The 25459-nt window shown below is 35.4% G+C and overlaps 1 protein-coding gene across 1 annotated transcript in view; it reads right to left on the reverse strand.

Moving 5' to 3' along the window:
• DYNC2H1 (dynein, cytoplasmic 2, heavy chain 1) overlaps nucleotides 1–25459 on the reverse strand; it is a 197053-nt gene that overhangs the window by 97500 nt on the left and 74094 nt on the right. Inside the window, exons 63-74 of the mRNA XM_009889410.1 lie at nucleotides 24266–24407; nucleotides 23616–23725; nucleotides 20694–20792; nucleotides 19330–19453; nucleotides 16264–16427; nucleotides 14878–14997; nucleotides 12307–12441; nucleotides 11401–11544; nucleotides 9682–9771; nucleotides 5803–5868; nucleotides 2647–2697; nucleotides 433–510 (exon numbers count right to left, since the gene is read on the reverse strand). Coding sequence (XP_009887712.1) covers nucleotides 433–510; nucleotides 2647–2697; nucleotides 5803–5868; nucleotides 9682–9771; nucleotides 11401–11544; nucleotides 12307–12441; nucleotides 14878–14997; nucleotides 16264–16427; nucleotides 19330–19453; nucleotides 20694–20792; nucleotides 23616–23725; nucleotides 24266–24407 — 1323 coding nt within the window. The remainder of the gene's footprint in view (nucleotides 1–432; nucleotides 511–2646; nucleotides 2698–5802; nucleotides 5869–9681; nucleotides 9772–11400; nucleotides 11545–12306; nucleotides 12442–14877; nucleotides 14998–16263; nucleotides 16428–19329; nucleotides 19454–20693; nucleotides 20793–23615; nucleotides 23726–24265; nucleotides 24408–25459) is intronic.

The following is a 25459-nucleotide window of genomic DNA, read 5'->3' on the forward strand; positions in this document are numbered from 1 at the left end:
GGGTTTTAATACAATATGAAGTGGTTTGTAAAACTCATTACATAAGAGAAACCTTTAACTTAAATATTCTTTGCAATTTTTCCTATGTATATTTTTTCTAGGTACAGAAATTGTAGTACCTTGGGTAGGTTTAAAGTATTTTCAAATCTCAGTAAAATGATAGGTTCATTCACACGCACTGAAATTCAGTGTTAGATGGAGTAGAAATGTACATGAAAAGGCTCAGAAAAATTAGATTAAATTTCAGAAAAACTAATTTTTTTCCCAAGTGAGTATATATTAAGCTATGGTTTCTGGAAGACAGAGTAAACAGTTTAAAATAACAAAACATTTCCATCTGACAAATACATATTTGAGTATTCAAGTCCAAATTACTATTTGCTAAAATGAAAAGCCTTTTAAGTTAAATTCAACCCACCACGTGATGCATACCTTCAAAGACGCTACTGCCCAGGCTCGATCCTGTTCTATCCAAGAGGGAATCTGGTCACGAACACTTCTTTGTGAATCCTTATTGAAGTAAGTTACATTACACATGTAAGTAACACAAATTTTTGTGAAACACTATATTCAGTAATAAGATCATGAAAGCCATGTTTTTAATGAAAATAGCATTCACAAGAGGAATCTTTCTGTGGTATTTTGCTAAGTTCATAAATAGCTTAACAAAACAAAACCTACCAATGATTTAAATTTGAGATATACTGTTCATATTAACATCTGCTTAACCACTTGAGCTTGAAAATATCATTTAGAATATCTGTATGGCACACTCAACTCTAAGCAGTTTTCTTTTCCATTAAAAACAAGTGACCCAAATGATTGGCTATGAGCATATGCACTCTGAGCAACTGACTTCAAAAAATAACTCTATAGCACATATTTGCAGCCATGAAGAAGACGGTTCTTTACACAAAGGGCAGTTCAAGGGTAATTGACTAGGCAAAGCATCACTTCTGGACACCTCTGTGCTGGTAAAGTTTGGCCACAGCTCTATTTTTCTGCTCCTTAGATGTTGGTGATGGAAGAAATTCTAAGGACGAACAACATAGCTTAAGCTCCTGTAGAATCTCCATATTCACTATATCCTTTTTTATAAAAAATCTTATAGTGCCCATTAACCAGTCTGACAGTCTGTATGGAAATGTCCTTGGATCTCTCAACCATTGAGCAACTTCAAGAGCAACCTCAAATGTTCAGCAGAAGAAAGGAAAGCTTTCTTGTGAAAGGATGTCTCAGCCAAGAGTTATGAAGTCTGAGAAAGAACAAAAGTAGGAAACTCGGAAGCGTTTGTAAGGATAAACTTGAGATGGGTCTGCAATATACATTCCAGTTAGAATTGGGGTTGAATCACATATGTCCACAATCTTTCAAAAAATCTATGGGCTGTGTGTTAATTGGGGTAGAGGTGGTGTTTAACTTTAAGTGGTGTTAAATTCCGTTACGCAATCAGATCTCACATAGCTTGAAAATGACCTACAGCAAGAAAATACTTGACAGTCATGAAGTTCACTGACATTTAATTGAATTATAAAGTTTCCACAGAGATTAAGAGAGACGTCTATACTCACACTGAAATGCAAAACCTGTAGAGTCATCTAAGGGCTAAAGAAATGGGAATTTAAGGATCTTTTAGCAACCAGCTGCCTAAGTAAGAAAACCTGAGCAATACATTGTGTTTTAAGTGACTTGCTACTTCTGCCAGCATGCATGTGAACACAGTTGGTGTCACGGATATTCTAAAAACAAGCTACTCACACTGGTCATTGTCTTGTACCACCGAATGTACGAGATACCCTCACATATCTAAAAAAGGCTAAAGGTTAAAAGTAATTGTGAATGATGAAAACTGCAGCTAGGCCTGATGGATATGAACTAGCCTGACCCTGAATGGAGGAGATGAGGAGATTAGCAAAAGAAGAGGCAAAGACTGAGCTCATGATTCCTGATTGGGCTTGTGTTTCCTAAAAACTCCTTTCAAAACCTTTGTCAAAATATTTGGTTCAAAGAAGGGCTATAATGGATAAGACCACAGAAAGCTTAGCTTTTTTCTCTACATTTTTCTACTGGAAGCTTATTTTGAAAGTATACAGATTCAATAGAATTGACAGACATTTAGTAAACTGCAGCGTGATTGGTCAGGCAACCAACAGAAGCTCCTTAAGCTAGCTCTGTCACCTAGGAAAATATATAAATACACATCCAGAATTAGAACTCTAAGGCTGAGGAAAAAAGCATGTCAAAGTTAGCAAAATGTGTGGACAATTTCATCAATCCATACAAAAAGTACAACTCGCATATGATACCGGGAGAAAGAAGGATTCCAAAACACTGATTTTAGTTACATAAGAGGGCTTAAAACCTTCTCAAACGCACCACTGAAATAACAGTTTGTAATCCTGGTAATAGGAAAAGAAAAAAAAAAAAAAGGAACACAGGCAAAAAGTTATGCACATTAGAAAATGAGTTGCTAGGTTCAAAAAGTTCAAAAACTTTTTATATTTTTAAATTACTATGTGAGAAGTTGTTTGTTCCTTTAATGTATGAATACAATTAATTAAACAATACAGTAAGAATACAACTTTAACTTTTCAGGATTTAAGTAAACGTTCCTTATTTCAAAATACACAAATAAAAGTAGCTTACTGATTTTCGTATGGTATCTCCAATGATCACACCTGTAAAAGTCTCCCATTCCTAGGGGAAATAAATGAACAACTCAGATAAGTCACTGGACATCTTTAAGAATAAAGATTAATATGTAGTAGCATGTAGGCAAAACAAGAATATAAACAAATTAAACCTAGATTCTGAAAGAGTTAGAAGACATTTTTAAAATTCTAGATAATACTAGCAGTATGCAATTCCTTTTGCAGAATCCATGCTAAGTGCGGTGCTTTATAAGAAAAAGAAACAAAAGGAGAAGCCCTATCTTTTCTCAGCACCCACAGCTCCCACCCAGATTGCCAAACTACAGACTAGCAAGAAGTAACACACATGGCTGGTAAGGAAACACATACTGCCTGACAGGGCATCAGCAGCCCACAGAGAATGGATAACTACAGAATCCACATTTCAATAGTATTTCATATTATAGTATCTGAAAGATGCAGTTATTAGAACAGGAGGAATACTTAATATAATAATTGGTATTATGAACACTGTGGTTGTATTAAGAAAGTGAAATGTAAGTGGAATTTATGTATGATTAAATCTTTTAGACCTGGTATTTGTATCCAGGAAGACACCTTTTAATCATTTTAAGGCAGATTAGATAAGTATTTAAGAACATACTAGAAATTACATTAATCCTATATTTAGAGGTAGTAAGAAATATACTAAAAAGTCTTCACAAGTATTGAAATTTTACATAATCAGTATTTAAATTCTATGATTTTTTTTTTTTATTGTTAAAGACAATAGAAACATTACAAATGAAAAAGCTGATCAACTAGTACTACTCTGATACAAACCACAGCATAGCTTTTTGCACCCATCAATGTAGTTGAGTCTTGAAACAACTCTCTCTTTTCACTAAAAACTGACGCTCCTCTCCCAATTACAAAGAAAATGCTCGTGCACGGAAAAAAATAGATGAAGGCTCCTCAGTTTTAAAACCAGAAATACTGTAATATTTTTATGAAAAAAAAAGCAGAAGTATAATATGTAGAGGCATGTAAAACTACCTCAGAAAAATCGATACATATTGATTCAGAAAGAGAATGCCAAGGCATTCTATAGCATAATGTTGAAGTTGTACTCTACATTTCTAATCACTATGCAAAAAATTCGTAAGTGGAGAAGGTTGAACTCTTTGGGGACAGGGACTTAGAACAGTAAATTCTCTGGCAGCATAATAAGCAACTTCTAGCCTCATCACATTAAAAGCTTTAAGAAAAATAACTTTAAAAGTATAACCACTTCAGCTTCATTTTCCTCAACAAATATCTTGCACAAGCACTCTTTTCTTAACAATTTAATTAAAATAACTTCTACCTTTCAGAGAAGTAAGAAAATGATTGATATTATTTGCCTGTTTTAACTTGAATTTTCAGATACTGCAGGAACGTGCATTATACATAACCAAGATTAAGCTGGTTAAGAGCTCTAATAGCTGCTGGAAATGCATGCTAAACAATAGCACCAAACACATAAAGCAGCACTCGCAAATACTTAAGAAGCCTAGGCAGTCAGGCTTTCGTTTAGTCAGAAAACTATTTGCAAGTTGCTGCCTTCATGACTGTTATAAACTCAAGGACTAGAAAGATAAAGCAAAATATTTTCAGAAGCTGAATAGAAATAATAAAGATGAATTAGGGAAGTTCTAATAATGAAAAGTAGCCAGGGTATGACTCTACCAACAAGATTAATTTATTTTTATCAGGCAGCTTCATTGCTAAAAGACTGTGGGATTTCACTTGGTCAGTCCATATGTCTGCAATAAAACAACACTGCATTCATAACATCAAAAAGTTTCAACCAACCCTTCTTAAACCTTGTACCTTAAACTCACATCCTTCATATGATCAAGTTCCATAACTTCCAGTTCCTTCAAATGTAGTTTACCTTTTACCCTATAATGGACTCTCCTTTAGAGAACTGACATCTACTACCATTTGATGCTCCTTCTGTTCTCCAGCTTCTAGTACAGAAAGCCACAGCTTTGTTGCTCCATTCCATGTAGATATTTTAGATAATGAAACGTGTCTTGACTCACGCTAATCAGCCATGTTTAAACAATTGTATCGAGTCAGTTGTGCATGTTCTTCTACTGCAGGCAGACTTAATAGGATTAATTTCACTACACTACAGACAACTACAACTTTGGCATCTACATCTCAGCCAGCTAGCCTGACTGTAAGGGCACTGGAGACAAGTAAGGGATTGTAGCAGTAAACCATCTGACCTATTCTACAAAATTAATTTATGATGAAACTAATTGCTTCTTTGATAGGTCTGTTTTCTTTCCTGTTTCTTACAAAGACAATCTAGAATAACCAGCTCAGATTAATTTTAATAGGTGTTTAAATTTTAGTTACCAATTCACTCACCACTAAAAGTACCATTTTACCAGAAACATGTAAATTCACTGTGAACCTCCATGCTGGGGAAAAGCATCGTCTAACCACCAAAGAGAAGAATATGCCATTACTGATATGTGTGCTGCCCCATGGAAATAAGGGTTAGCAGCACTTAAGCTCTGCTGCAATTTTGTTGGGAAGAGGGTAGCCTCTAAACAACAGGTAAATTCCCTATAAACTAGGCAATTTCAGATCAGGCTTCATTCAGACCACTGTCAAAAACATTCTGTGACTTCTCTCAATTTTGCAGAAACAGACTTTTACTTAATTTCTCCCTAGGTCTTGCACTCCTTTTCTGCATTTCAGTACCAAGGCACGATGCACAAGCACCCCTTGGTCACAGTGAAATAGGTGTGTATCCATCACTTCACTTATAAAGGAATATCCGTATTTAACTGGAAGGATGGATAAGTATCTAGCCACACGGTGGAGAGAAACATTGATACAGTGCCTGCAAAAAACTGCAAGAACCCTCCATAAACACCTTTTCCAGACTCCTATTTAAAAGGCAACCGTTTACCTACCTGTCTCATGGTAATCTTCACTTTGAACATAATAAATATAATGTTAACATCCAAAAGTAACTATCATAGAAAAATAGTAGCATATAAATGTAAAATCCCAGGTCCTAAACTTACTGACAAAAACTTTTTATCTACTTATTTACTCTTCCTATTAAGTCTAAGTAAATCACTTAAGGATTTTCTCCTCTAGCACTTACATTCTCTTGAAAAAGTTCAGGGTGCATTCCTCGTACAAAATGTAGAGCAAACATTAGCTGATCAGCCTGAAATAAAAGCAGTAAAAATGTATTTATATGTTCATCAAAAGTCACCTTTCTGCTTTTTTTATAAGTAACAAAATTTCATTAATGTAACACCTCTAATTCCATAGTAGTGACTTAATGACACATATCCTAATTCAAAATTGCTACATACCTCTGCAACTTAGAGACAAATACTAACCCAAACCCGCTATCAAAATACATCCAAATTCAAGTGAAGAAGAAAAAACAGGTACTTGTAATAAAGCAAACATACTGAACAGAATCCATTATTTTTCAAACCGTGCATAAGAAATGCTTGAAATCTTCTTAGCAAATTTTTGAAAAAGGATTTAAAAAAAAAAACCCAAACCAACTGTAACCTTCTGACTTTTTCCTGGGTCTGTTGCATCACTTGAATTTCAACCAGTTTCTAAGCACTGGAGCAATAAACCAGGAATAAGGATTTACTGGAGCCACAGAATAAACCATGCAAACATTCAAGACAATGTTTTTTAAAAGAATATTGGCTTGTTAAAACTGGGATTTCTACACACAAACTTTCACAGATGTGTTTTACCAAAGCTGTGCTGGAAAGCAGAGATTACTATGTAATGAAGTCAATGCGAAAAACTGGAAATTGGTACTATGGAAAATCAGGAGCACTCAGAAACCCAGATTGAGGTCCCCAATTTTCAAAGTCTGGCTGTAATCTGGAAAACGTATCTTACCAGCCAATAGAAGACATACACATATTTTCTCTCATTAAAATTTTAAGTAAGCATAAGGAAGGTGGCACGTTTTCTTTTCCTTTCAAGAAAGCAAAACATAATTAAAAAGCATAAAGCACAAGTAAAAGGGAAGAACAGAAAGAAAAAAAATGATGCATGGGATTTGGTTAAATCTGTAAAGCATTTAACCCAATCAGCCAGCTGATTAACACACTCCTAGAGAAATCAATTCTATTCTTTACAACGTTGTTGGAATTTTCCATGGTGTGGTTTCCCACATACATGCCTTACGTGTACCTCAAAGTCACAGCCTGACTGTCCTTAGCTTCAGAGAATTATCACTCTGAAGAATATTAAATTACCAAGAATACTACTAAAAATTAATTTAATTGGACTTTTCAGAAGAGGCAGGACCAAATATGAGGAAATATTATATACATGTTATAAGCTATAACTGTTAGACTAATATTGGCTTTCTCATGTCGATGTCTATTATATCTTTGAGGCCAAAATTACATAAAAGGGCCAAATTATTTTTGTTTTCTTTTTAGTATTACTGTTTTCTCAAACAGTTGCCCTTTTACAAGCCTGACACATCAGTTCAGAAACAGACAGATATAAAACCAACATAGAACAAAAACATGGAGTAAGGGTGTTCAAGATGTTCCTCATCCATGGGAATTCTGCTCATGTGCAGTAAAAGTAACTTCAACTGCATCTGCATCTGTATTTCAAATAACACAGATGTATTATTTAATAATTTAACTGGTGATTAGGTTCCAGAATTATGGTTGGCTGACTAAAGGGACATATGTGGCTTAGAGATTATAACCTACTGTAGAAGTCCTACTGTCCTATCTCCATGGATACTGATACATAAAGTTGTTGTTTGTTGCTTTAAATTGTTCCGTTTTATTAATTCTTTCAGTTACAAAACCATATGGTACAAAGCATCCCCAAGGATACAATTAAAGCAAATAAAGGACATTATATTTTATGTTTGCATGTATTTAATATTGGTTTTGTTAAAGGGGTAGGACTGGAGGGCAAATAGACCCCAACTAGGAATCAGGGTCAACCTGTGTAAACCACTAAAGTTCTCTTTGTATTGATGAAGAAAATACGTCCATAAACATCATCTGACACTGAGAACAACTGCCATGGAATGGCTGAAGTCCACACCACTCAACTCTTTCATCCTCCCAGACAAGGTCTGCAAGCAAATCCAAACTGCCTATTAGAATGCTCCCTGGATGATTTAGTGTCCAAAAAACTGAATGGGAATTGTTTGGAAGAACGCTAACTGGCCCACGCCAGACCTATGACAGCAACTATTTTGACAAATTAACAGTACAGGTGGGCCAGTTCCAGTGCTCAGGAAAATTTCTCAGCACCACTTCATTTACTAGCACACATGAAGTCTATGTACGCACAAACATAAATATTAACCACAGACAGACCAGCAAAACCATCGTTCGCAATTCTAACACACTTAAAAAGGTATAAACTTGTATCAGCTATAGCATTTATGAAGACACTAGTAAAGCCTCACTGCCACAGGAGTCTTTTAAAAATTTGCATGGATAAAAAGCAGAATTAGCAGTGGATTGCTGATGGCCTGAGGAGCTTATTTGTTCTCTCCACTATCAGAACACGATACTAAGCCGGATGGACCATTAGGCTGAAGCTGTACGGTAACACTTACACTTTCAGTATTTTCTAAACTCCAATCTGACCATTCACAGTGAAATTCTTTCCTACTAGAAATCTCCTCTCTGTGCCTTGCTTTTGAAATCTTTAATCTTTTCTGATATATAAAAATAGCTGCTTTGCAATATTCAAAAGATGTGATGACTTACTGGAAGGCTTCTCATACCCCTGACTTCAAACACAGACATTAAATTATTATGAGAATATTTCATGAGAATCCTCTTGGACTTTGATAAAACAAAATCCTTAGAAATAACTGCTACCTCTGCATCCTCAATACAGTGTTGCTAGACCAGGGGGAGAGGGGAGGAGGTGTTGCAAAAGTTTCCAAGATATCTCCATTCTCACTGATCAAACTCCGGACTTGCATGATTTGTACTAATGCTGATATCATCTACACAGACCTACTGTTCTTCCGCCTGGCACTATGAGACAAACACCTCCTGTTATGACTGTTCCATGTGAAAGCAAGTTAAAACTGAAAGTGAAAGGCATATCTATCCTAGGTTTTCACCAAGAGAGCAAGAAGAGAAAAGCCACCTGATTCAAATACAGAGCAAACAAGAAATACATTAAGAACATGGCTTCAAACTAGAAGAGGGTAGATATAGATTAGGTATGAGGAAGAAATTTTTCACCCTGAGGGTGGTGAGGCACTGGCACAGGTTGCCCAGAGAAGTTGTGGCTGCCCCATCCCTGGAGGTGTTCAAGGCCAGGCTGGATGGGGCTTTGAGCAACCTGGTCTAGTGGGAGGTGTCCCTGCCCATGGCAGGGGGGTTGGAACTCAATGATCTTCAAGGTCCCTTCCAACCCAAATAATTCTATGATTCTATGGTTCTATGATTATATGGACGAACTGGGGAACTGATAGAAACAAACAAACTAGCAGGTAGAGATTTGGGGCAGGATGTAAAAAGAGAAAGGAAAATATTACAATGTTTTTTTTGTTTCCTTTAAAAAAAAAAAGAACAAATAATCACACAAAACCTTATCATGACATCAAGTTCAAACACTCATATTTAGAAATGCTTGAAATAAGAGTGAACAGAATAAGAGTGCGCAGAAGACTGTGACGCCTGGGACTGGCTATGAAGCCAGAATGAGGCAGAGATGGGGAGACAGAGAGGAAGTAGAAATAGGACTAGACTGAGAATAATCTTGTTGATTAGCAAACTGCTCTGGGGAGAAATGTGCATAAACAACCTTCATTCTGGCATATCCTAATTTTTAGCCCTTCTCATTTTGCATGTTAAATATTGCAAGTGTAATTTTTTGCATGTATTACATATGTACTGACATAATACTGCTTATTTGAAGTAGATCAAGTATTGGTTGCTGAAAGAATACTTTCAAACCCATATACACCGTATAAAAGCCAGAAAAAATACAATCTTACCTTAAACAAACAATGACAAACATATTCATACACTGTATGTTTCAATGAGCCAATAAGAGACTTGATTCTTTCCTCAGTATTAGTCGAATCCTAAAAAGAAAGTTTAGATTTCAAAATTTCATGTGGAAGTAAGAATCTTTTTATGTAAGCCACGTATTTCAGCAGAATGACACAAATAATCTGGACTCTGTGATACTTACTAGTTCTAAAAACATATTATTGAATTCAGCTGCAGCTATCAATAAGTCGATGATAAAATAAGAAGTTCATGCTAAAGCATTAAGAAAAGAATACTTTGGCCTTGAATATTTTGACTATGAACATTATACAACACTATATAGAAGGCAAATACATAGAGAGTGACATAACAATTTCTTCTAACATTAATATCCTTGAAATCTCATAGTTTCACTTGGTAAAAAAAATGGTTAGGTATTGAATTACTGTATTTAATGCTATTGAACAGGTATGTTGACGTTAAGTGTAGTTACTAAACTTGCAGCCAAATTTGGTCCGACTGAAGTAAACATTGTAGAAAATAGAAAATATACCCTGTCCTTCAAAGCTTACAGACTAAAAGACTAATTATAACAGGAGAAAACTGAAAGAAAGATAGGAGAAGAAGAAAGACGGAGGTTGGGAGTGGGTAATGGGTAGTATGAGATTTATCAAAAAACAGTTTCTTTCTACCCTTCTGGAACTTGAAGAGATGAGTTTATAAAGGAGGGAAAAATGAAGAATTGGTTAGAGGAGAAGAAAAGAAGGAAGAAAGCAAAGAAGGCAAAACCAGAAGTTGATTTTTAAATAGTTAACACAATAGGCAGGAAGAAAAGAAATGATGAAAGCGTAAGTAAGAACAAGAAGTTAGAAGCTCATATTGTAGAAAAGAAGTAATAGGTAAAGAACTTTAAAGGGAGCAAGTTCGCATAGTCAGAACCATGTTCCTGGCAATGATTTGAGCTAAAGGAAAGCTGTAAGCACAGATGCCAGAATAAAGGGGAATCCAAAAGCGACATGATGAAAGGCTGGTGAATGCCTTTTTAAAGTGGAAACAAAGAGAACTAAGATGAATTTTGGAGATGCTGAATTAAATGAAAATGCATTGTCACTCAGTGTGAGGTTTTACATCTAAAGAGTGAGGTGACAAGGGATAAATCCATAATCCTGTGCTTCATTAAGAAGAATATACTGGCCACTAGAATACAGAAAAGTAAAAATTACTTTTTTAACAAGACAGGCTGCACGCATGCTTACAAACTGTATAAAAGTAGATAAAGTTTTGATCCTCCTTCAGCTAACTGAACCATGTAAAAAATATAGGTATTTTCTTATTCTACCCCTTGTTGTTAGAACTAGTGTTATCTGCAGATTAGATCATTAATTTATTTAAATAAAGCCCTCAGTAAAGTTATAATCAACCTTGTTTTTCCTAATTCACCTTAGACAAAGAGCAAGCCTGAAATTACAAATAAGTTACTTTGTTTTCAGATGGCACGGCAATTTTATGATTTACATGTAATGTAAGATCATTAAAAATTCCACGTGCCTGTACTCTGAATATCTAAAGCACAACAGTTGATTAGCATCACTAATCATACATTTCATCATAAGTTATTCTACATCATTTTCTAAAAATGTCCAGAGCAACTAACAAATTCCAAGTATCAAAGCAGATTGATTCTTCTGCAGCACTAACAGCTCCAGGAAAAGAGAAAATACCTGCTCACTTTGCAGAGCCCTTTGGAAAAGCCGCAGGAAAGCCGCCAAACTAAAGCGGTACATATTATTAATTTTGGACAAGTCAGAGATAATAAAGTACATCTTGCTAGCACTCTCAGCTAAAGGCAGATAGGCGTCCCTCTCCTGTGGATAAAAAAAACATACATATATAAAAACCCAGTACATTACTGCCATCTACTGGTTATTGCATAAACATTTATTCATCCCATCAAATAAACATTTGGATGCCTCCCACTGCTTTAGAAAACTGAATCCTTTCTGATTCTTCAAATTAAGTGACATGCATTCAAGAATTAAACACTGTCTTTAGATTTCAAAATTGGAATAAAACATTTTTAGCAAAAAATTTCTTTAAATTTTGGAAATTAATCCCTAGGGCACTGAGGTTTCTTTCCACCACAGAACATGTCCTAAAATGCAATAGAAAATTTTAAACTAGACAAATAAGAACACAGAGAAAAACTCTGTAATGTGTTACAAAAACAGCATGCCAGATGAATAGCATCACCAATGATCTAGTTTCTTGCAAAAGCGAGGGATATATTAATTAAGAACATCCATATGAGCCATACCGCTTGCAAAAGCAGATGGCAAAAATGAAGTCAAAACCCATTACTTGCCAATAAGTCCTTGGGGAAAACTCCTTTAATTCAAACTGGCAGTCTTTAAATTGTACAGCTATTCACCATGTGTAAAACAAAGGAATTTAATTACTGAAAATACCTTCTGTACTTGCATATCCCAAATATATTTTACTCCAAAAAATTAATTTAGTATGTTAGTGATCTTATATTCCTCTGGATTTTTATATCCTCTCTATATAGAGGATGACTATTTTTAGCCGGAAAAAAAAAACAGCAATAAAAGATTAAAAGATTCCTCTACCTTATCAAGGGAACTCTGAAGTCTGTGAGATTCAGCAAGTGATTCTTGGATGAGTGCACTACTGGCTTTAGTCTGATTCAAAGATTCAATCAGATCCTTATTTTCTAGTATATTGCCTTGTGATGTTGCAAGTGTCTGTGGAAAAAAAAAAAAAAGTCATCTATGTTACATTAAAAAAACACCCGTAGAGTAGTGGAAGCATTTTGGAAGCTGTCCTTCTGTCTGACCTGTACATATTTCTGAATCATCGAATGCATCAAAAGTACTAGAGAGCAAGTGGTTACTTCAAAAACTGAGTTGTTGTTTTAAAGAGGCATGGAAAATAAAACCCAAGAACAAACTCCAAACATCCAGATTGCCAGGTTCTGCAAGGTAAGTTGCGAGCAAGCTTTTGAGAATGATTCCTATGATTAGAGTCTTATGCACCAATATCCCCATGGTAAATACAAATTAGGTTATTTTTTCTTCTATTTAACTACCAATTTAACCTGAAATTGGCTACTTGTAATGACTTCCTGTATCCAGTCATTCATAAATTAATTTTCCTTCAAAAACACTGCAATATTCCCTGTACAATTTAGTTCTTGTTTCCAAGCAAGATGAATGTTTACAATTACAACAATTTCAGTTTTGTAATCCGAGGTCCCTTCAAAATCCTTGAGATTTTCCCTGAGTTCTCCTGTGTAAACAATTTAATTCCTAATAACAAGTGGGAAAAGCTTGACTGAGTCACTGTTATTTAAGGTTTTTTACTAACCTTCAGTAAATACACTTCAATACAGTATTTTAGTCAGACAACAACACAAAATTGGCTTCTTGTCAGTTAAGTCAGTTCTGAACAACTACCTGCAGGACCGCATTTCAGGATATTTCGAGGCAGAGGTTCCCCAGTTAGAATAGTAGAATGTACTTAGTTCTCTAGCTGAAAAGAGTTTAGGACAAGACCATCTGTTTTTTCACGGAGTCCGATTTTGCTATGAGGAATCATCGTGTGAGCTATGAGATAGCCACAGCATGCACGTCTTTACTTCAAGGCTTTTGGAAGAAAGCCAGTACCGTACTTCAGATGGAAGCTAATGTTGCTTTAGGATTAACTTGAATTTAGCCAGATCACCTCCAGCACTGACTGCTTTGTTGATAAAGTCCATGTAGCACCTGGTAGTTTCCACTGAGCTTTATGTTTCTTTCTTCAGGGTCAGAGAGTACTTTGATTTCAGGACTAACAAGAATGCCAAAGTTGAAACCAACCTTGGTGTTGATACTTGGCCGCTTTTGATTGCAGATATCTTAGGCATCAATTACTTCAAATTTTGCACTTGACAATTCAGATTGGACAAACGTGAAACATTCTGGAGTTGCAAGATCACACAAAAATCTGTTCTAAAAAGGTGGAATTTTTTGTTGCATCTCTAAACTCTCAGTTTCTTGCAGACACTAAGATGTTAAACAATGTTCAACTTTGAATATGGAATTTTTTTAGAGAATAAGTTTCCCTCTGACTGCAAGAGAAATCTGCCCCATCACAGTTTTAAAAAAGGTTTGAGCTTAGTATTTGAGACATAACAGGGAGTTTAGTAAGAACAGTAAATGTGGAAATTTAAATCATATTAGATAATTATGTACAAAATTCTAAAATTGAGCTATTAATGGCCAGTCAGTTTATTACTTTTTGAGGAATCTGTAAAAACGATTAACTTATGCTCAAGTCCATTGTGCTGGATACTGCAAAGTTCTATGACTCAGCTACAGACTGAGGGGTTTGAGGCAGCAGCTCAATCTGCCTGCACCTGTAACACTTTAGAAGGCAGCGGGATCTATTCCTGTGTGCATGAAGTACAGTTTTTGTGAAATCCACGACAAGATGCCAACAAAAAAGAAAACAGTACTCTTCTTTGGAAGTTACCTTTTCTTATAGAGGTGTACAATTGTTTCTGAGCGTAATTACTTTCACTAAAATAAAAAGGTAAACTGTAAATTGAGATTATTAATTTTAAATACGAGAAAAGAAAATGTTAACTATAAAGAATATTACAGTTCATCGCTAATAAGAAACAATTGTGGAGGTTTAAGATTTAAATGTGTCTCAACAAATCTTTCCATTTGCTACCGGTAATCTTCCTTTGAGTTTTTTTCCCTTTCATAACACAGAACAATTTCTCAACTTGAGAAAGTATTATTAGACATGATTCACAAGCTTAAAAATGTGGCTTTTAAAAAAAAATCATAATTTGAAAAAGAGTATAATTTTTAACAGACTTTTCTCTTTTTTAATGCATTGAAATTAATGAAATTTCTAATCAATCTAAATGAGCCTATATCTGGCCCAACAATTCATACATTCAACTCTGACAATGCTTAATGTATTGAAATGCCACAGTTTCATGACAGATGTACATATCTTATCTACTTTACTCTCCAAACAGCCCCAGGCAAATAATGCTTTTATTTTCTGAAATCAAAAATTCTGAGAGCTCATTATTCCAACACTTTCACCATCTTCATTCAAACACATAGCAATATGAACACTATCTTATTGATCTAACAGATACAAAAGAGGTAAATTTATTTTACCTCCAAAAGAGATTCCTCAAGCTTAGCTAACTGTATCTTCTTATCTTCTTCTTGTTGTAACAGTTTTGTCTTCTGCTCTTCCAAATCAGGCTTTTCATGCTGAATAGTTAAAGCCAAAAGCTAAAAGAAATGAGATTATTCACCAGGATAAAAAACACTCTAAGACTTCTTGAGATATATTCATTAATTATATAGCATAATATATGCTTACTAATCATATAGTAGTACATAGCCTATATTTTTGAAAGTAGATTTCTAAGGGTTTACTCGGTTGCACCAGACATCCAACAGCTTTAAATCTATGTAGACATCCAGGATACCCTGCAGTGGCAAGTATAACCCAGGAACAACTGTGAGCCATGCCCTCGTGTATAATAGCAGATGCAAGCCAGATGAGATACTCACGGACATCTCAAAAGGCACTGATTCATACCCATTTATGCTGAGACCTAAACCTTTGCACATCAATCTGAATCACATCTGTGTTTAAATGACTGGTAGTCTTCATTACTGCATACACTGTTATCAGATATAAAAAGAAGTAGGTGATAGAAAGCACAAACTGGAAAGAATGGAAGTGAATTTCTTTCCAGCAAGTCTACTAAAGTTGAACACCTCTCCTGCAATAAAGAGAGAAAAAACGAAGCTCCTCCCCGCCCCCCCCCCAGTATTTCCACTTAAAGAGGAGGTCAGTTCACTTAGCTACATTGTATGATGTCAATTCTCTATCTCCAGTGAAGGGAAGAAATCCATATGGTCATACATGCTTCACATTTTGAATTATATCTTACTTATCAACATCTTATTTACATTCCATTCTAAGCCTTTTGTTTTTTGATAAAAAATGTTGCATACCAATTTTTTTCTTCCCTTAACTTATCTCTCTTCTTTTTTTTCCCTTCCATCTGTACACTACATTCTGCTTCCTACATGCTACAGGAAAAATTTCAACATCTACTAGCATTTTGGAGGAAGTGCAATATACAGCTTTTTGGTTTCATTACATTTTTCCTGTACACAAAGTATCTCGATGCTAGCATTACTCTCTAACGAGGACACTGGAGAGCAACAACAGAAATGTTTCCACAGTACCATATATGCATCTTGAACAGAAAACAGAAGCTTAGCAATTAATCTGTTGCAACTAAAGTCCATGAAACATTTTTCATTTTCTCTGTTGGACTCACTACTTTGTTCCAAAGTGCATAAAAAAAAAGATTTTGAAATTTAAATTTAATTTCAGCATCAATTTTACCATTTATATTTGTGTGCTAGAAAACATCTTCATGACCATTAATGCAAATTGCACTATAGGGGTTCTTCCAGAAGCTTAATGTAGCAATGAATGTCTGCTGTACATACATTGTTTATATTCTAAATGCCTACCTGTCCTCTTAAGCCACTTCCTGTTGTGGTAAAGTTTACTTCTGTAACAATAGAAGAAGCATCAGGAGGAATGAAGGGATTTGGGTTCCTCGTTGACAGAAAAAGACGGAACTCTTCATTATAATCTATCATTTTTTCACCTATTTGTATAGCGTAACGCGGTCCTGTAAATAATAAATATATGTTACACTTACTCCGATTGGAACATTCTAAAATTATCTGAAAATAATGATATTTGTGTAATACTTTGTGACCAATAGATGCAAATATATTTAAAAAAAATTATTTATACATTGTTCAGAAAGAAAATTAAATTTAAAAAATCTAAGGAACATAACGTATCCTGCACTGTTAAGACAAAAAAATGCAGTAACATAGCACTAGTGTAAGAAAGGTACATAGTAAGAATATTTAACACACCAGGGTAGTTTTGTTATTCTTATCCAGTACAAAAAACATAAACGGCAAAAAATGCACTTGAAGTAAAAGTAATACTAATGAATCTTTGAAATCTTCAAACAATGAATAGGATACAGAACACCACAGAAGATGCACTGGAGAATCCCCCTTTTGTGTAAGAATCCTGTCATAATGTACATATATTCATTTATGTTTCCACACAGGTATACCACTCCATCAAAACATACTAGCCATAATTATATACTGGCTAACTAAGATTGTTCAACATTTTCTGAATGTGATCCAAAATCGTTAGATTTCATCTCTGGATCTGTTACATTTATTTGTAGAAGGTTGATGTTGCTGTACAATCATAATTCTATTGAGATATTTCTTTCTATGATAACTGTTAGAAAGAAAGTCTATGAAACTCAAGATGCTGGAATATAGTCATTAGATTGAAAGAAAAACATTCCATTAAGAAATAGCCCATAAATTCATCTTATAAATACATTTAAGTTAATGACAGTATGAAAGAAACAATTAATTTATTAAATTTCTGCTGTCATGATTTCATTCTTTGTTTATACTAATATTTTGACATCTCAGTATGCCTGTCACACAGTTAAACTGTATGTATGGCCTCTCATCACCCTCCTTCCATCACAGGTTTCCATTCTAGCAGGGTCAGAAAAGAATAGACTCAGTCACAGGACTAGAGTAAGGTTTTGCCTAGAGTAAGAAGGAAGAACAGAATTATACGATCAAAAGTTTCAAAGTGAAAATTTCCTTTGCAGAGAAATTTCTGAGGTGGCATAGCCAAGTGCTTCTCTATTTTTAGCACTAGGAGCTGATCAGAAATGCTCCAAGTATAAATCTCTTGCTAAAACACTGGTAGAGATGAAAATCACATACCAATTTTGCTTCTGTGCTCAGGATCAGAATAAATTTTAGGCCTATGCTGTAAAAATGTCAAACAGAAAATGGAAGCTGTACAAGGACAAATTTATTGCAATATATATATATATATTCACATTTTTCTTAATGTTTCATTCCAAGTAATGAAAATATGTACAGTCATCACAAGCAAAATAATGGAGACAGGCGCCCACCTCCACGTTTTGACAAAGAGAAGGCGCACGTGCTTGCTTGTGAAGTGACCAAAGAGACTCAAATATTGACCCACTCTCCCTTTTCAAAAAACAGCTCCCTAGTTTAGACTTGCACAGACCTAGCATTAACACGGCTCATTAACATGCAAAAGAAGATACCTGAGTGTTATGAGCAATTTCCCTGAATAAACTAGTATATTTTAATTTAATCTGCTTTCTCCACAGTTCTGCAGACACATTCATCTCTTAATTTGATTCCTTGGGTAAAATCAGTTAAGATGCCTGTAATACTGTATCTCTGCTTTCTAAAGTTCAGCAGAAGCTAGTGAAAAAGAAGGTGTAAAGGTGTTCTACTTAGCCTCCTGCAGATCCCCAAAGTCACCACTTTGGTGGTGCTCTCAACTTTTACTGAGGACAAATAAGCACACACATCTGTAATGGAAAAATGATTTAAACTAACATTTTCTTTTCACTAAACAGAACTTTTCTATACAGGAGAGAAATTTACCTGAGAACTCTACAGCATTTGCATTTATTTTTACCATGTATTTACATTTAAAGAATTCCTACTACCTTACCCATTATTAGATCTCAATACTAGATGAAATGACAGCAAAAAGGAGTCTTGAGCTATTTCCAATGCCCAAAGTTCGCACTATAAATTACATGCACAGGCTGTGGTATGCGCTGAGGAATTAACACTTGAGACAGAAATCTAATTGCTAAGGATAAAGTACCTATACTTTAATTACAATAATTTAGAAAGTATTTAAAACATACATTGTTGTATTTTTTTAATCCATGCAGTTTTGATATAATTTCAAAATATGCAACATAACTCAACATAATTCGTACTGAGACACTTATATCACTACTTTTTATCTTTGCTCAACTTTCAACACAATTTTCCGTATCAGCCTTTTTAAAGGAACTAAATCCAAAGCGGTTATAAAGAGAGTTACATAGAGTACATTTTCTCTCCAAAGGAGATATATTGTAAAAGGTAAATAGGGTTTTATTTTCCTGTTATGGCATCGGTTAGGGAGACTCCTTTTGCCGAATTCCACCATTTTGCTGATCTCCATGACCGCCCCTATTCCAAAGGCACATCAGGAACAGACCTGTGTGCCTTCTTTAGTTTCAGACAAATGAAAGAGAAACAGCAAGACCAACATCCTAAAACTCTGATTTCTAACTGCACCACTGGTTGTGTAATTTCTGGTCTATTTAAGGCCCAAGTTCCTAAGTAAAACTATGAGTTTGAAATTATCACTAGAAATTAACTTAAAATTTAAATTGTGAGAATTGATAAAAAACTTTATTCTAATTCCAGTCAAAAAATCTTTAAATACTTTTCAGTATTTTTCCACTTACTAAACAAGAACGTATCTCCAACATATTTCATGCACTGAAATGTTAGCAGCAGACTAATGTTAAAGAGCAAAAAAATTACACAATGCTCGTGTTTTCAGAAAGACTGAGTTTTATATGATATGTATAGATCTATACCCACAAAAGCTTTGAGCAAGCATTTGTAAACATCTTGGTCATTTACCTTGAGCAACAAGATCTTTTCTTAGCAACGGGTAAAGCACAGGCTCCACTCCATCCATTTCCTGTATAATAAGTGTTTTCCCAAATCTCACTGCCAGCTCAAGAGCAGTTAGGAAGTTGGTATCCTGGGCAAACAAAAATAAATTCTTTGGATTCATGCTTTTTTTTGGAAATATTAACAATTCAGAATGAACAGGAAGGCGTTATATCATGAGTCTAAATGTAAAAAAATCAGTAGTGTAGCTAAAAAAGTCTATTACAAGCATCATACGGTATTTCAGGGTTTAGCCACAAGTGTTTAATTTAAATAAGTTTGATCTATTTAGCTACTGACACACAGACAACCTAGTTACCATGCCTAGCTCTCCAAGTGCTGCACCAGAGGAGGGCAGGTCTACCACAGGTCTTGTGTCACATCTGTCAGGTGCACCTGGAAGTCCTGGCTAGTTAACGCGTCTCAAATGTTATTAGGTAACTATGTCTCAAAACCAAGACCTGAGGACAGGATTCACATTGACATTAAGATATCTAAACACAGTCTCTGGCGTGTAGGTGTCCAACTGGTTTTTTGCGTTTAAGTGTCTAAACATGCACACGGTGTTTAAGATTCCACTACAGTCGATGCAGACAACAGAGCCTAAAAGATATCGAGCCAACCAGCTAGCAGGGAAAGCATTCACTTTCCCAAAGGTATGTATCTAGTACCATCAGAGAGTATCTAAAAGGCCTGCAAAGAGCTGGCAGGTATACGTGGAAGACCTACATTCTGTTGAAGCAATATCTTGAGGCCAGGTGGGGTTCAATAAAGGATTTTTGAATCCCACTAGATGCCTGCCCATGCGTGTGCAACTGAGCCAAGCCTCACCACCCATGTAAACAGTGACATGTAGACAATTAATCTTAGGTACCTTAACCTCAAACTGAAATTCAACCTACTATTTCCAATGTAGATAACACAACACAAAAATCATAGGGAAGAAGTGGATACATACTCCTGAAATCCAGTGAGCAGCAACCATGAATACAAAAGACCTCTCTGTTTACAAATTGCTTACTATCTTCCTCCCAGCAGGAAATACTGACATTCTTGGAGAGGGCAGAACAAAGAGGCAAACTTGTAGAAGTAATACCAGATGTTGACCCTCCAAATTTAAATACTCTGATCTCCTCCTCGAGTAAACAAATTTTCAGTACCACATAAGAATCCTTGTAACCTAGAAGTCTGTGAGAAATTACATGCTTCAGGGAATATAACCCCATTTCTGGTGATTGCTATCACACCCCTTTTGAAAAGTGCTCTCTAAAGTCTGGAGTAGAGCAAGCTCAAGCAGAACAGAATTGTAAGACCAAGAGTAAATACTGCACCTGTTGGTTAATAACTTCCAAACGTGACTCCTTCAAATGTGTCTTCAACCATTCAGTAGCCCGGAAAGAAGGGTCTATCAAAAATGGGCAAACTTTACTCTAGGGGGAAAAAAAATAATGCATATATATTTACTGACATCTATTTTGTTTCAGAATAAAATTGAATGGAGTCCTTTTTTATTTCCCCAAAGTAATGGTATAGTTTTTTTAAAGCTTTTTCATTAACAAACTGTTTAAAGAAACAATAACAGCTTAATACCAAAAAGACAACAAACAACACTAGAGGAATTTTAAGTCTTTTATTTTATTACTTCTTTTTAACAAAAAAAAAATAAACCCACCCCAAAACGCAAGCACCCAAAACCAAAATACTGAGGTATCTGTCCTGCTAAAGTTAGGCAGTTCTTCACCTCTTAAAAAGAGGAGTCTCTGTTCAATGAGCATAATCTACAGCTTTTGTTATTCACAACTGCTTTGAAACTTAGAGTAAGACGTATTATTTTTCCTTTTTCTTTCTATAGTGAGCAAAAGTACAGTACTTCTGATTTTGGACCTCAATGCATTTTAGGAAGAATAATGAATATAAGTACTTCGCAAGCATAAGGATGGAAATAGCATTTTGGTGATACTGCGTAGTAACACGTATACTGACGAGACAGCAGTTTTTCATTTTAATAAAACCTTTATTAAAGTGTGGCTTCCCTACCAGTACTGTGCAAAGCGTTACTATTTTATTAAATGACATAAAGATATGTTATGCTATACACATTGCTTTCTAAATGTTGAGACTTTAACCACTGATACACTAATTATGTACATGCTCAGAACTTACACAATGGTCACAACACAGAGTGACCACAGAGAAGGTAGTAGTGGGGAAAGTAAAAAGAGATCTATTCACAGCTGACATGGGCATTTAAGATTTCACAGAATCACAGAATGGTTGAGATTGGAAGGGGCCTCTGGAGATCATCTGGTCCAAAGCCCCTGCTTGAGCAGTGCCAACTATAGCTGATGGCCCAGGACCACATCCAGACAGCTTTTGAGTATCTCCAGGGATGGAGACTGTGCTACCTCTCTGGGCAACCTGTGCCAGTCCACAGCCACCCTCACAGTAAAAAAGTGTTTCCTGATGTTCAGACAGAGCCTCCTGTGTTTCAGTTTGTGCCCATTGCCTCTGGTCCTGTCACTGGGTACCACTGAAAAGAGCCTGGCTCCCTCCTTTTTGCACTCTCCCTTCAAGTATTCATAGACATTGGTAAGATCCCCCTGAGCCTTCTCTTCTCCAGGCTGAACGGTCCCAGCTCTCCCAGCCTTTCCTCATAGGAAAGATGCTGCACTGCCTTAATCATCTTTGTGGCCTTTCACTGGACTCTCTCCAGTACATCCATGCCTCAAGCATACAAACTGGCCTCACCAGTGCTGAGCAGAGGGGAAGGATCACCTCCCTTGACCTGCTGCCAATACTTTGCCTAAAGTAACCTAGGATACCATTAGCCTTCCTTTCAGCAAGGGCCCATTAATGGCTCATGTACAACTCGGTGTTCACCAGGACCCCCAGGTCCTTTTATTCCTGGCTGCTTTGCAGCCAGGTGGCCCTCAGCGCATGTTGGTACATGGGGTTGTACCAACAGTAGCTTGACCCCCTGGTGTACCAGTGGCTCTTCCCATTTTTGTGTTATCAGCAAACTTGCTGAGGGTTTAAATATGTATTTTCACCAATACTCTGGTTCAGTCTGATAGAAGAACACTTTCAGGGGCTTGGGGTTTTTTTTAGATTCCGAGTCCTATTATTCCAAACTGAGTAACTACACAGATCTCAAACTGAAAGACAGGGAAAGAAAGACAATATTCAAGCATCAAAAGACGATGAGCACAAAAGCTTGAGAATGGTACTGTAGATTTTATTGGTAAAATACCATGTCCAATTGCAGTTTTAAAAGGATGGTGAAAAAAACTGTACACAAAGAAAATTATTTGAGCTGAGGGAGGGCTAGAATAAGCTCTTCACGCACAGCGAGATTTTTAAGAACTAAATCTATTCAGCTAAGGAAAAAGATGAAAATAGGATTTGATTATAGCATATAAGTAGCTTTAAGGGTACATAAAGGTTTTTATTGAAGAGCTTTTTGATCAAACTCAGAACAGAATAACTCAATCTAATATCAAGATGATAAAGCAAGATAAATTTAAATTGGAGAAAAGGCTGCAACTGATTTGAATCATCAATCATCTGTGGCAAATGCAGGTTCTCCTCATGGCATTAAATCTTTACTTTCTAGCAGATCTAATAAATGACTGCATTATAACTACAATATTATGTACATCATTGTGCAATTACATACGTATATTTATTATATTTATATATATAACACAATATGATAAAACTGAATCAGGATTAGGAACATAGGTATTATCATTCTTTTCTCAAGTACTCTTAGTTACTGGCCTTAAGTGAACAGTATTTTGTATCCTATATCACAGAGCTACTCTGACGAAAGCTGAGGGTTTAAAATCTAGATGTTTTGAAAGGTATCTGCATATAGCCTTTTTCTTTTTCTGAGAAAAAAAAGTATTAGAAAAGGTATGTCAAAGTGAACATATATAGGATATAATCTTCCACTGATTGTATTGGTGTTAATGATTATTCACACTTTAAGCCTGAATAGACTGATACCAGGTTTTGTCTGTTCGACACATGAAAGAAAATTCTAAAAGCAGAAAATATAAGCCTGCATTTTCTTTAATTGTGTTTTTCCTTTTGCTACAGAACACCCAGAGTTACATATTTGTTTCTCTGTGTGTGTTCTGTGGTGTTAATAAAACAACAGAAATTAAATTCAAAATTCCAGAAAGATGTCATGTTACTGAAATTTGTAGAAATTGAAATACTTCCAAGGCAAGACAAAAAAAAAAAATTACCTGCAAGATGACAAGAGCATTTTCTATTGAAAGGTCATCTGAAGGTAAACCTTCACTTTTCCAAACTAACTCCTCACTTTCCGTACACAGGAACCGCCGTAAATCAAACTCTAATAAACGAAAGAATTTAAGTTTGTGCTAGCATTTATAATCTGCATAATTTTTAAGCATTTACTATGTACAGTGGAGACTGTGTCTAAGAGTAGAAGTCTGTAGATTTCTCTTAAATTTATTATTTTATTGCTTGAACTTATTACTATTAACTAGCTAGTGTTATAAAAAATATTTAATGGTGTTATTAATGCACATAGATAAAAATGATTACTGAAAAAGCAGAAGCATTCAGAATGCGCTGGCAAATTTACAACGGTTAAAGTGAAAACATTCATTCATGTAAACTTTTATTTTTAAGCAAGGACTGTGGTACTAAATCTTAAGAATTTACAAATATTTATAATCTTCATAATTAATAGAATAATACTAAGAAATTGTCTGTATATACAAGTATCTATTGTGTAAGAAACTGTTGTCACTTTTCATTTGGGAACACTAAGACAATTGAGACTGTTCATTACAAGTCACTGGCATTTCTCACATCCTCAATCAAGCTAAACTACTTACACACACACACACACGCAAAAAAAAATTACTTTCAAGGCCTGCTGATTTGGTCCATTCATCCAAGCTGGCTTTCCTCTGATCCTCAGGAGCAGCAGAAAGATAGGTAATAAATGCGGCTGCTAATTGAGCTCTTTTAGGCAACGTAGCCAGTTCATCTGTTATCTCTGTCACCTTAAAAAAACAAAAAAAGTACAGAATGTATAGGTGTATTGCAAACAAAACCAATGATAATATTTCTGATCATTACTAAAAAGTCAGAATTAAATTTGCCTGCTATTGAGAATACAGTTGAGACAGTCTCTCTTCTTGCATTTCAGGCACCTATACCTAGGCTAACGCACAGCAACGCATACATAAAAGTACGGGAAAAGTACAGCTTAGCTCTGGGCTAGAGCATGGGCAAATCTTTCTGAGAATTTACCTACTAAAAATCTATTAATTTGATGAACAGTTCACCCTGTCACTTATAAGCAACTGGGTAAATAGTATTATAGTAAGAAAAATAAGAAGACCCTAGTCACAGTCAGCTAGTGAGTACCACTGACAAAACGTACACAGATCCTAAATACTACGTGTATCTATTATACTTAAAAACGTGATTCATTGGCCACTTACATGATAAAATACATTTATCATACATCTTCAAATAATTTATCTGCACACATCACCACTGCTTTGAAATGTTCGAGTATTTTGGAGACAAATACAGTGTATCAAAATAATATATGACCGCCACGATTGGTTTGAAAGTGCTATCACTTTTTTACTTTAATCAAACTGACATTTAAAAAAAGCTGATATACAAACAAAAAAAGCAGTATTTTATTACTTCCTCCTTACTTTAAAGGGAGATGAATACTGCTTTTTCACTGTCCTCAATACGGGATGAGTTCCTGACTAATATATCTGCCAGTCTGGTCTACAGCATACCATTAATAGATAGTCTGAACTTTCTAAATAGAGTAGTAATGTACCAGAGTGAAAAACTGAGGAATCACTTTTAGAAGCATTTAAATTCTGGGGTTTGAATATACCCAACCCTTACTATAGCAGATGGAATAGCTGTAAAGCTACTTTCAGAGGAAAACCTTCTATTTCTTTCCATTATGCTGGTCAACCTACAAGAAGGATTCATCTAACCCTAACTCTGGTTCTTCAAAATGCAGGCATTTAGTCTAACTAATTGTTTGGGGCTTTTTTGGTGTCAATGGAGAGACAGGTTC

Source organism: Charadrius vociferus, unplaced genomic scaffold (assembly GCF_000708025.1).
Source record: "Charadrius vociferus isolate BGI_N301 unplaced genomic scaffold, ASM70802v2 scaffold87, whole genome shotgun sequence".
In the NCBI taxonomy this organism is placed as follows: Eukaryota; Metazoa; Chordata; class Aves; order Charadriiformes; family Charadriidae; genus Charadrius; species Charadrius vociferus.